The sequence below is a fragment of the Branchiostoma belcheri genome, unplaced genomic scaffold, assembly GCF_001625305.1.
Source record: "Branchiostoma belcheri isolate BF01 breed outbred unplaced genomic scaffold, Haploidv18h27 scaffold116, whole genome shotgun sequence".
NCBI lineage: Eukaryota > Metazoa > Chordata > Leptocardii > Amphioxiformes > Branchiostomatidae > Branchiostoma > Branchiostoma belcheri.
In genome coordinates this window covers 761,966-774,249 of record NW_017802558.1, presented here as the reverse complement: position 1 = coordinate 774,249, position 12,284 = coordinate 761,966, and the positions used below count along the sequence as shown (strand labels likewise).

Sequence of the window (12,284 nt, the reverse complement as noted above, 5' to 3'; positions counted from 1 at the left end):
TTTTTTTCTGATTTGCCAAAGAATATTGAATCAATTCAAAAATACTCATATTTTGCCCCCAACAGTTGAGAAAAGTCCTTTTCTTCCTAGTTGCTACTGTAACAGTTTTTCCATCTGTCAGTTGAGTAGTTTGATTAAAAGTTCAAATTCATTGTTTAAATACCCAGCTTTTTCAGTTGATTTCATGGGTTCTATTGTAGCATTTGGGGCTATAATAGGATGCCTAGACCGGTTTTTATTTTTTTATTTTTTTGCCATCGCTTCATTTTTTTTAAAATCTGAGAACCAGCAAATTAAATTGGTGTGGCCTAAAGATCAAGCCAGAGGAAAAGACAACTAAATATTTTACCTGATGATTGGCAAGATATTGTGGTCCTGTTTTTTAGTATTATCCTTTGGTTCTTTTCTATTTTTTTTAGATTTTCACGTCAAAATCGTTTGACTTAAATGCCAACTGAAAATTTCTTCTTAAGCTCAGAGATGTAAACTTAATTGTTGTCATACTTTACCTTAAGGTAGTGCCAATAATGATGTCATCCCATAGTAGTATTGATTAGGTTATATACATTGTGATAACATAAAGTAAACAACATTTAGACATGTGGTACATTCTTCCTATAAATATACTTTTTAACTCGACACTTACCCTAAAGGAAGGCTTGAAGTCTGCTTGGTTGATACTGAACTGGAACCAGATGTTTTGGAGACTGTTCCTGGCAAAATTACTGGTCGAGAAAAACAGTTTTTCTCCAGTCGGTGCCTGGTGAATTTGATGTGTTCTGCTCTCAACTCAGTCTGGTAGACTAATAAGTAGATTAAGAACTGCTGGTACATTTGTAGTGTGATGAAACAACGTGCACATATTGAACTTTTTTCTTTCATCTCATCTCATCTGGATGAGTTGCTTGGATGTTTATTCATCTTTTTTTTCACCATAAGCGCACACCAATTTATTTCCTTGGTTCTTTAACATTTCTTAGGGAAAATTCAGTAACTACAAATGGAATCAATGTGTAGTAACTGTCCTTGGTGCTGAACTTCTGGTTACACCTATATATACCTTCGTTTTCTGTGATTTCTAATGAAAATTGAGCAAGAGGGCACCGTGTAGTACCTGTCCTTGGTGCTGAACTCATGTTTACTCCAGACTGTTTCCTTGGTTTTCTGTGATTTCTAGTGAAAATTGAACAAGAGGGCACAATGTGTAGTACTTGTCCTTGGTGCTGAACTCCTGGCTACACCAGTTCCTTGGTTTTCTGTGGTTTCTAGTGAAAATTGAACAAGAGGGCACAATGTGTAGTACTTGTCCTTGGTGCTGAACTCCTGGCTACACCAGTTCCTTGGTTTTCTGTGATTTCTAGTGAAAATTGAGCAAGAGGGCAAAACCTAGTGTACCAGTAGACATGGACCAAAATCCACTGACTGTTTTATGTCGATATTCCTTGTCAGCATTATGTCTTTTTTTTTTTAAACAAGAGGCTGAAAAGTAACTAGGTATGGCCTAATCAAAGTTTGTAATGTCCCCTGGTCGAGCTGCTATATGGGAGTGGCATCCTGGTAGCCAATAGGATCATAGTGTTTTTCAATCACAATCTGTACCTTTTATCTCTACCAAGAACATTTCAGTAAATTCATTTTCGTTTTGCTACATAGACTGTATATGCATGTGTTACTGTTGTAATTATAAGTTCCTTCTGCTGTATTGTAAAGAACTGGTTGCACAATTTAAGACATTTGAAGAGCTACATACTTTATTGTCCTGCCTCCAATACTCCTAGCACCAGATAGAGTGAGGTTCCTACATGTAGGTCGGACTGTTCTACTTCTAAGATATAGATTTTGTAACAGGTAGTGGACAAACGGTTCACAGTGGATTCACAACAGTTACTTTGTATTTGTGGGTTCACAACAGTTACATGTATTTTATGTTGCCTCTGGAATGAAGTAAATATGTATGTAAGTTTTCCCACCAACCCTCTGTTTTCATCATCATATGTCCTCTAATGCTAAATTTTAACTTGTATTTACAGGAGTAAGACCTCTTTTACACTTCAGCCTCACCAATTTAGTTACTTGATTTGGGACTGACATCCCATATCTCTAAAACCTAGAGCCTACTATATATGGTGACCATTGTGATGATCTTGTTTACATCAAGAAGGTCATCTAGATACTCTTTTATAAGAAGAAACTTAAAGAAAATTTGACAACAGCAATTTTTATTCCACCACACTGAATGTAACAAACAACTTATGTTCAATCTTGAAGTCCATCTGTGTTGGTAGAAGTCATTATGAACAAGATTGAACTGTAATTGCCAACAGACTTTCTGCAACCTATGATCCACTGCTCACAGAGTCACGTACGTGTGTTATCTGCGGTGAAGCGGTGGATTGCTCATTCCTTGACAAAGACTGGAATTGTACAGTCAAAAATTTGGATGAGTCCAAGTTTGTTGTGTTGACAATTACAGTTCAATCTTGTTCATAACTTATGTTCAAGGATAGTATTTCTGTCACCCCTATAGTACTGAAAAACATATACAAAGTAATACAGCCTTTTTACATGGTTCGAAATTCGTTTTGGGTAATACATGTAGGTGCACTGGTGCACCCAACCTAAAAAATAGGGTGCACACAAAAATTTGGGTGCACCGTATAAGTAGAATGTCAGCAAAAACAAACTGTTTCATTTCTCAATAAATGTACAATAACAATCATTTTTTTTATTTTATTGACCCTTGGATATTAAGCTGCTATATACAACAACTATACATTTAACATCTTTACATACGTACACCTACGAAAATATTTGGGTGCACAGCTCCAAATTTGGGTGCACTAAGGTGCACATGCACCCAGTATTTCAAGTCCATAATATGACAGGATTGCAAATACAGCTCTGATATTTCTATAAAAATAATATGCTGTGCTATAGTCAAAAATAGCTCAAGATGTGAAAAAGTCAGTCGTGGTCGGGGTCAGTGATAATTGTCAGTAAACAAAGTGACAAAAGAATTTTGAGGGTCCAAGTTTGTTTAGTCACATTTCGCTTAGGCCACACTGACTTGAATTTTATGGATGACATCCTCTGCAAGCAAGATATGTTGTTTGTGCAACATGTCTGGGCAAAAAACTGTTGCCACGTAATTTACAGAGGCCGACACTTGACGATGCCCAATGGCAGTGTTTTCTTCATGTTGTAGTGCAAATTTTTGACTGTACAATCACAATAAGTAGTACACCAAATCACTGGCCAACCAACAGCTCACATGAAGAAAGAAAGAAAGTGATCTCGATCCAGCTTTAGCTTACTGAAGAGCTGCTCTTCCACTGGTTCTAACATGCTATGTACAATATTTTATTTACAGGTTTGTTGTATTGGAAAGATCCCCTAGCTCTTTTTGACAAGCACAAGAGAGACCAGAGTTCAACCTCTGTCCTAACTGGATCCTTTCAGTTAGTAGCATGCATGTCCAGTATTTATTATTTATTTTCATTATTTATTTCCTTATTCTTTAACCAGGGTGGCACTACTCAGTGACATAGCACTGCTTTACAGAGTGGCCCTGGGTACCTCACATATATACACGAAGATACAACAATATATACACCAAAAACAATGTCATAATTGTGATCCATTACTCGTAATCGGGGTCATGCCAGGTCGTGAGGGAGGGAAGTCAGAGGTCACGTAACTGAGCATACAGTGTTCTGAATGTCCGTATCGACGGTGCAATTCTAACATCGGGTGGGAGTTTATTCCAGCCCACTGCACCTCGATAAGCAAACGTTCTCTTGCCGCATTCCAATCTAGCTTTAGGAAGTCGCAGGGACTGGTTCATACTGTTTTGGGTGGAGTAGTTGTGGGTTTCTAGGGTTCGGTTAAAGATGTGTAGGTACTCTGGCAACTGGTTGTTTATCGACTTTCGTACAGTCGATTTACAGTCAATTTACAGGTTCATTGTAACCAGGGAAATTCCACTTAACTCTTTTCAACAATTACAATGAACAATGGACCACAGCAGCAAGCTTATTGTCCAGCCCAAAGGACTGTGGCCCTTTCCAGTAGTGTGCATGTGGGTTTTCTGACAATTTTAACAGCTGGGATTCAAACCCCAGATCTGTAGATCCAGGGGCAGGATCAGTTTAGATGGTCTAGGCACACTTCTTGATAGTTCACACTCTGTTTACTTTAAACTGATTAAACTGATGAATCCATCTCAGACAACAAGTACTGACAGGAACAGGCGGTACCCAGGGTGCAACTCAGTCTTACGGATCTTCCGAATCCAAGATGGCGGCCGCTAGTGGACAGGATGGTACAGGTTTGGTAGAGTTTCATCAGTGTTCGAAATACCAGTCTGCAGCCTGCAATTATAGATGAAATATTTTCAAGATTGCAGAAAGACCTGGATTCTTTTGTTGTGCTTGTTAGCCACAAATACCTTGTTAGTCGAGGACACGGCCAGTCCTCGCTATCCCCAAGTGTCTGATATAAACTGCCTCTGGCCTTTTCCTTTCCTGCCAAATGTTAAACATTCTTTTTCACTTCTGCTGGTAAAACACTTAGTGGCAGGGCTCAAAATTAATGGTGTCCTGATGGCCACTGACCACTAATATTTTGGCGGGACAACTATAAACTTTAAGATACTTTGGGACATTTTTGGGACAATAGAAAAAAAAATCAACTGCAGAATCTCAGCCCTTCTTTCATCAGAATGTAACTGTCATAAGCAAAATAAACTTGAAGTCATACAATACTTCCAAAAAACAGGTTGGGAAAGTTTATCCTCACATCAGGACCGTTGAAATTTATTTTTGGGACAGTTCTGGGACAATAGGAAGAAAGTTAATTTAGAGGCCTGAGTGGGCACCACTTTTTAGACATAGAGATACTAAGTGTAGATTGATAGATAATAGATATAATATATAGAAAGCTAGATCATAAGATAGAGATATGGAGAGATAGGTAGGTACAGTATATAGATAAATAGATACTATTGCATGACCATTTTCACAGTTTAGCACTTCAAAATTAGGAAAACCTGAGGATAGTATCGTTTTGAGATGAAAGTCCTCATACTATGAGAAATAACTTTCACTATTTACCCCTGAAAAAGACATCATAAAACTTACTGTTAATTGTCCACAGTTGTTTAGGTCCCTGTCCTGTGACTGTACCTAAACCTGATAATGTTTAAGGCACAGAGTGCTACCAAAAGAAGAGAAGTAACGTTAGATATTTGTACCCACCTTCAGAGTGGTATGTTACTTCCAGGTACTTGTTTATGGCCGGACAGTGTTTAGGAAGGGGAACATTTTTTATTTGCTTGTCACACTGCTGCAACTCCTGACATAGCGTCCTTACGTAGGACATGTTCCACTTTTGCCTGTTACAAAATATGAGAAGTAAGTTTAAACCGTCAGTTATTGTAATTGGATTAAGCTAATTCTTACCAAATTGACCATAAAATCCATAATCCATAAAATTAAGACAGTGTGGCCTAAGGGTGGTTATGGTGCTCCTACCAGCCATTGACATCTTGACACTTCTCACAAGACCGGCCCCTGGTAGTGTTGTCTCCACAGCGAGGACTGTTTTCCCTCCGACCGCAGAATGCATCGTCGATCACGATCAGCCCATCCTCTGCACAAGACAGTTGCATGGTCTCCTCTTCGCATGTCGTTCCTGCATCAATGATAGCATACAACAACAAGATACAAGATGACTTTATTCGTTTTCGCAGTGTGTACAGTGTATAACACAGAATAAAAATCAAATTTACAGATACAAAAAATCTCAATTATTTAAAAAAAAACAGTTGCAATAGCTTAACTATTGTCGTTTTAAAAATGGATGCAGTTGAATAAAGTAGGTGGCTATAGATATACATGTATATACAAACAAGACTCATAGTTAAGATTTTATGTCCGACAAAGTTACAAAAGACAGATTGGTACAATATATTTTATATTATTTTACAGTGCTGATTCCCTATGCCAAGTCCATGCTGGTTGAGCAATTTGATCATATAGGGTACACTAGAGTCTACACTAGCATCTTACCTTTAGGCCACACCCGTCTAATTAATTGGTTCTGAGATTCATTTAGAAAAATATAAAGCAAAAGGGAGGGGGAAAAAAGGGAAAAAAGTCTATGACAACCAAAAAAAGTCTATGACAACCAAAAAAATTCTATGACATACAATCTCATCCTAGCATTGTAAGGTATTATGCAGCAGTTTGTCAAAATAATTGTAGAATGTAATTATGATTAAATATGTGCAAAACATTAGATAAATGCAATTTTGAAAGTGTAAATTAAACTGTATTGTAAATTTTCGTATTTAAACCCCAGAAGATACACTCATACAATTGAGGTCAAGAATTGAGGTCAGCGGTCAAATAACTAATTATTATAGGCTATATTACTTGATAATAATACATATTATACTAAGTCTTACTTTTGTAGGTGGTAGGGTTGGTACCATTGATACCACCAATGCTGGGTGGGTTGTCGGTACCATTGATAAACTCGGGGCTGGGTGGGCTGGTACCATTGATAAACTCAAGGCTGGGTGGGTTGGTACCGTCAACACTCGTAATGGTAGCTACAAGTATCAGTTCTGTTGCATTCAGTATACTCAAGTTCTTGACTTCTTGCATGGGCTGGAAAAAACAGAAGTATATTCTTGACATTTAGTTTCAAGAAAAAATACTAGTATGAAATATTTGTCTTCTTTCAAATTTTTAAGTCAGTTGCAGAATTTCATTTTCAAGCTCTAAAGAGAGGCAGTAACTTTAAGGTTTTTTATTATGATTTTCTGACATTCTACCTCATTTTATGTTGCACGGCCCCAAACTTTTTTCTGTGCACCTATATACAATTTTAGGTTAGGTGCACCAGTGCACCTATTACCAAACATGAATTTCAAGCCCTAAACTTTTGTTTGCTTTTTTATTTTTTTTTATTCTTCTTCTGTTTTACTTGATGGGAGTAATGCATAAATAAATGAAACAGGATCATTTAAGGCTATACCAATTTAATCAATTGGTTCTTAGAATTACCCGTTCCTTTTGAAAAAAAGATTTGAAAAAAAAAGATTCTGATCCTGTGTCAACTCCAAAATGCCATATTTTGGTCTAAAAAGTTGACAAAAGCTCCTTGTCTTCCTAGTCATTACGACAGTTTTTCCATGCTATTAATGCAGTGGTTTGATAAAAAGTTAAACTTCATTGTTTGGATAATATCATTATAAACCAGCCTGGTATGTTGATGTCATGGCTATCGTAGCATTTGGGGCAATCAGAGGATGCATACATGTAGGTTTTTTTTTCCCTGTCGCTTCAAATATTTTCTGAAAGATTTAAGAACCAACAAATCAAATTGGTGTAGCCAAAACTTAAGGTGTAAAATTGAGCCCAAATAAAGATACCATTTGATACCCAGACCTTACCATTTGCATGCCTATGTTGACTCCCGTGGTAATCGCTCCCACCACAAGCAGGAAAACCACCGAAGCAACAAGAAAACGTCTTCGATTTTCTGCAAAACAACCTTTTTAATTTTTTTTTATGAACAGTTTTTCTTAGAAAAAACATATGCATGGCACAGGCATAATGATCCAGTAAGTAACCAGGAAATTAAGAACCAGAAAACATTCAATTTGATAGAATATGCAATTAAAGAAGAATTGCATAGAACCTCTATAAGCATAACAGTAATAAACAATTCAAACAATATCATTGATGTCATAGGAAATATTTATTTACAAAACAATATAGTTAATAAGTAACATATAGCAAAACACATAATCCTCTAAATAAGGCCACGGCAAGTAAATTTTATGGATGACATCCTCTGCAGACTCCAAATCTAATGCAAGCGGGCGAAAAAAACAAGGTTCTTGAAAGAGAAAAAAGTAATATACGGCTAGCCAATCTGTTAGAATTGTAGTTAATTGAGGTTTTTACACATCTACAAGGACAGGTAATTCTTTTGAATACAAGAATTAAAGATATGTTTTGGTTGTGATTGATATCATGTTTTATCACCTCAATTCTTGCTAAACAAGGCTTATGATGACCTCAAAATTTCAAAATCAAAGAATCTTGCTTTTGCCTGCCTTGTATTTTTTGACCTATCATATTAAGTTTGGTGTCTGTGGAGGATGTCATCCTTAAAATTTACTTGCTGTGGCCTAAACAACAAGCTAGACATAGCTCTTTTAGAGTGTCATGAACCACAAGTTTACAAGATGTATGTCATCTTACCCCAAACTTTATTGGCCTGTTGGAGGTTTGGTATGTACATTGGGTTTGTATGAAGTTCCTTTGCAGTTGGAGGTTTGTGAAGCTTGTGTACATGTTGAGTGGTGTCATGACTGGAGTCATCTGTAGCTTGTTGGTGAATGTTTGTTGTTCCCCTGAGATAGGCGTTGTGATCGGACATGTTTGCAACAGCATAAGGTTCCATGTCACCATCATCAGTCGCTTTACTCTCTGCATTTCTGGATCCATCTGAAGTCTGTTGGCGAACTTTTCTTGTTGCGCTGAGATAGGCCATGTGATCGGACATGTTTGCAACAGCGTAAGGTTCCATGTCACCATCATCGGGCACTGTACTGTCTGCTTGCATAACTTGGGGATCTTCGTTATTTTCATCACCTTCATCTTCTGTGGTGTTAGTACTGTTTCCAAAAACATCACCATTATCTGCATTTTCCCCTGAAGCTGTGTACATGGCAGAGTTTTCAGCATGGATTGGATCAGATACAGAATATACATCAGCGACCTCTGGGGTGGGGATATCGTTATTATCTGGTATATAATAATGCTCATTTGTGCTTCTAAGTTGGACTTCATTGCCAGCTACATATGTAGCCTCCAACATGTCTTGCCCTTGACTACTAGGAGAGTTTTGGTGGCATCTTGACATTCTCGTTGGCTCTGCAATAGTGCTTTCTGTGTACAGCACATTCTGATCAGAGTGTAGATTATCTTCATTTTGTCCTGGGCTTGTTGCCTCGTCTGGATGGTTTGTGTGATAAACCGGATTGTTCCTTCCTCTGATGGACTGGGACATTTTGAAACTGTTGGCAAAGCCAGAATAAGATGTTATTTGAACATTTAGTGGCAAGGTGGTCTTGTGGTTTAAGAGGTTTGACTTAGAATCTGAAGGTTCTGTGTACGAAGTCATGGCAGGCCATAGTGCTGTGCCTTGGAAAAGGCACTTTACTCCTATCTACTCCTGGTCACCTGCGATGCCAATCTTAATATTAAATCAAATTTTTATGAATACCTGGGGGATGAAATATCTTTTATACCTAATATTTTTTAACTTGCAGGAAAAAATCTGCACTGAGTAATAACTCACAAACTCAGAGGGTGTATTTTTTCTGTCTGAAAATTTGCCTGTATCAGAGAATCTGATGCGAAGAATATACATAACTAAAGACTTACTTTGCAGTGAAGCCTTGAATGCTGCAAATACTGACAGAACTGGATAGAAGTTGTCTCGGAGACTGTTCCTGGCAAATTTCTGGTCAGGAAAACCAAGCTTTCTCCAGTCTGCTCTGGGTGAATTTGAGGTGTGGTGCTCCCAACTCAGGAGTGGTTCTCTCAACTGGTAGACTAATAAGTAGATGAAAAACTGGCCTTGGAGTGCACACATTGAACTTCTAGCTTTCATCTCATCTGATCTTGCCAAACCTTGAGGTGCATAGATGTTTATTCATCTTTTTTTTCACCAAAATCCAAAACAATTTATTTCCTTGGTTCTCTGACATTTCTTAGCAAAAATTCAGCAACTTGAATCAATGTGTAGTACCTGTCCTTGGTGCTGAACTCCTGGTTATACTAAATGCAGTTCCTCATTTTTTAATGTCAGGAAGCAGGAAACTGTATTGATGTGGCCTAGTCAAAACTTGTAAAATTTGTGCAACGTGTCATTCCCTGGTCCAGCTGCTATGATGGGGTGGGATCCTGGCAGCCAATAGGATCATGGTGGTCTGTAATCTTTCATCGTTTACCAGGAATTTTACAGAACATTCATTTGATGTCTAGCTTATGCAATGTTGTCTCTAAAATGGTAAGAATATGGACAGACTGCTAAGGTAGCTGTTTTGTACAAAATCTTCATTGGTTTTAGAGTTGTCAAAAGTCGTAGTTGAAACAGGAATAGCGTTCATGTCACTGCGTTCACTTGATAGTTTCCTCTTCATGAAAACGTGGGCTTTCCCACTGCTGTGGTTCTTCCGTCTGTGCCTTTTTTGCTGGGAGTGTCTGCGTTGTTTCAGACGATGAGCTTGACTCCCGAGGCCTCTTTGTTGGTTGAGATCCTATTGCTTTCCGTAGGAAGTTTATTATTGATGTCACATTTGTCCTGTGCAAGTCATCAAGAAAGCTGCTTCTTTGCCTAGACCTTTCTTGTTTTTTTTTCCTTTTGTGTGACTGACATGTCGTCATTGTTTTCGTTGTTTTCTTTGTTTTTTTTACCCTTTTTGGTATCTTTGTCTTATTCTTGTTGATAGCAGGTTTGGTCAGGCTGACATCCCTATCACCTTTATCTGTTTTTTGTGCGGAAATTTCTCCTTGAAACTCGTCCACATCTTCAGCGTTTCAAGATTTTTCCTAGGGGATATGACATGTTCATTTCCGGTACGGCTCACCCTTTTCTTTTATATGTTCCTCATACGCTCTATCAATAAAGTCCATGTTTGACTCTAGGAGTTGTAACTTACTGCAGTGTGGGTGCCATTCTTTGCTTTGTTTTGATTGTTAGTTGTGAGAGTTGCACGTTCTTGATCAGGCTCTTGTCCGCGTGCCCGGTGTGTGCCGATTTTAACATTACGTGATATGGTCTTTGTAGGTTTCTGTTCAACGTATGTAGGAATTCTGCAGCAATGCTGTCATCAGCTGATTACGGAATGTCTTTAATTGTTATCAGCGTGTTATTAAATGTTTTGCATCCAGTTTTTCATGCTGGAAGGATTTGACTCCTTAAACTCAACATGTTTGGACCTTATGGTGGTGCCTTCAATCAAGAGCTTATAACTGTAGCTTCGTTGTTATTGTTATCTAAACCCTCCATAAGTCGCGTACCCTCTGAAGTGATCTCAGGTGTGCTGGATTGATGACCTGTATCAGGCAGTGGCACATTTCTTCTTCCCTTATAGGGTTAGTGTAAGCTTCCTTCTTCATTATAACTTCTTGTAGCTCCTCGTTTGACGACTGTTGACCAACAGGTGGTTGTGTTGTTGTTGGCAGGGACGCTCACCTCCATGGAGGTCGCCATGTTGTAGGGTCACCACCACCACCAACAAAACGTCGGAGTTAATGGCAGAAAAGTTTCACGACAGGGAGACTACGCAGTCAAGTTCACACTGCATTGCCGCTGCTGCAAAAATCTGGGTGTAAAGTTGGCTGTGGTGAAACATATTATTCAAAAGCTTTTTAGTTGAAATGTAGCCCGCATGTAATTAAGGTCCTAGATAATTAGTTAGTTTGGTGAACAGTTTTAATTGCGACATAGGGCAGTTGTTTATGTGTGATCCACATTTGAAGGTCGACAAAAATTACACAACTCGATACGGATTCAACCAAGACAAATAAGCTTTGATTTAAAGGCCAATAGTTGTCTCAATACACTGACTTTTGTTTCTCTGTCTTCAAGATGACATTGTGGATGATCCGGAGACTGGACTGTAGCAGGATGAAGGACCAGACTTTTGTCAGCAGATCTCAACCTGTGTAAAAGAAGATGGGGAGGTGTGAGTATGTTTTCTTTATTACACAAGACAACACTCCATATGCACACACTTGCACTCACATTTTTCTCTTTTTCTTTTTTTTCGGGAAGAGCCATTTAACGTTAATTCTAGCCAGCAAATTCCACAAGCAACACTGAAAAATTCTTTATATTGTATAGTTGAATGCTAAATTGCCCCAAATTTTCACTTTGGACCGAATTGATTACACTTAATTACACCCTCAAAATTGTCGCTTTGGACCTTTCTTTACACTTAAATTCTCCCACCAAAAAACTTTGTATCTTAGCCGGCCACATTAATTCCATGTCATCCTCTTCGTATCATATGAATGCCAAATTGCCCTCAAAATTGTCGCTTTAGACCTTTCTTTACACTTAAATTCTCCCACCAAAAAACTTTGTATCTTAGCCGGCCACATTAATTCCATGTCATCATCTTCGTATCATATGAATGCCAAATTGTCACTTTAGACCTTTCTGTACACTTAAATTCTCCTGCCAAAAAAATTAGC

General features: G+C 38.1%; 1 protein-coding gene across 1 annotated transcript; it reads right to left on the bottom strand.

Moving 5' to 3' along the window:
* Positions 1 to 10,202: 10,202 nt before the first annotated feature.
* On the bottom strand, positions 10,203 to 11,298 carry LOC109462390. The gene is made up of 3 exons (XM_019758930.1): positions 11,281 to 11,298; positions 10,745 to 10,909; positions 10,203 to 10,454 (listed from the first exon to the last, which is right to left on the bottom strand). The coding sequence occupies exons 1-3, from the start codon at positions 11,296 to 11,298 to the stop codon at positions 10,203 to 10,205; spliced, it is 435 nt and encodes a 144-aa protein (XP_019614489.1).
* Positions 11,299 to 12,284: the final 986 nt, after the last annotated feature.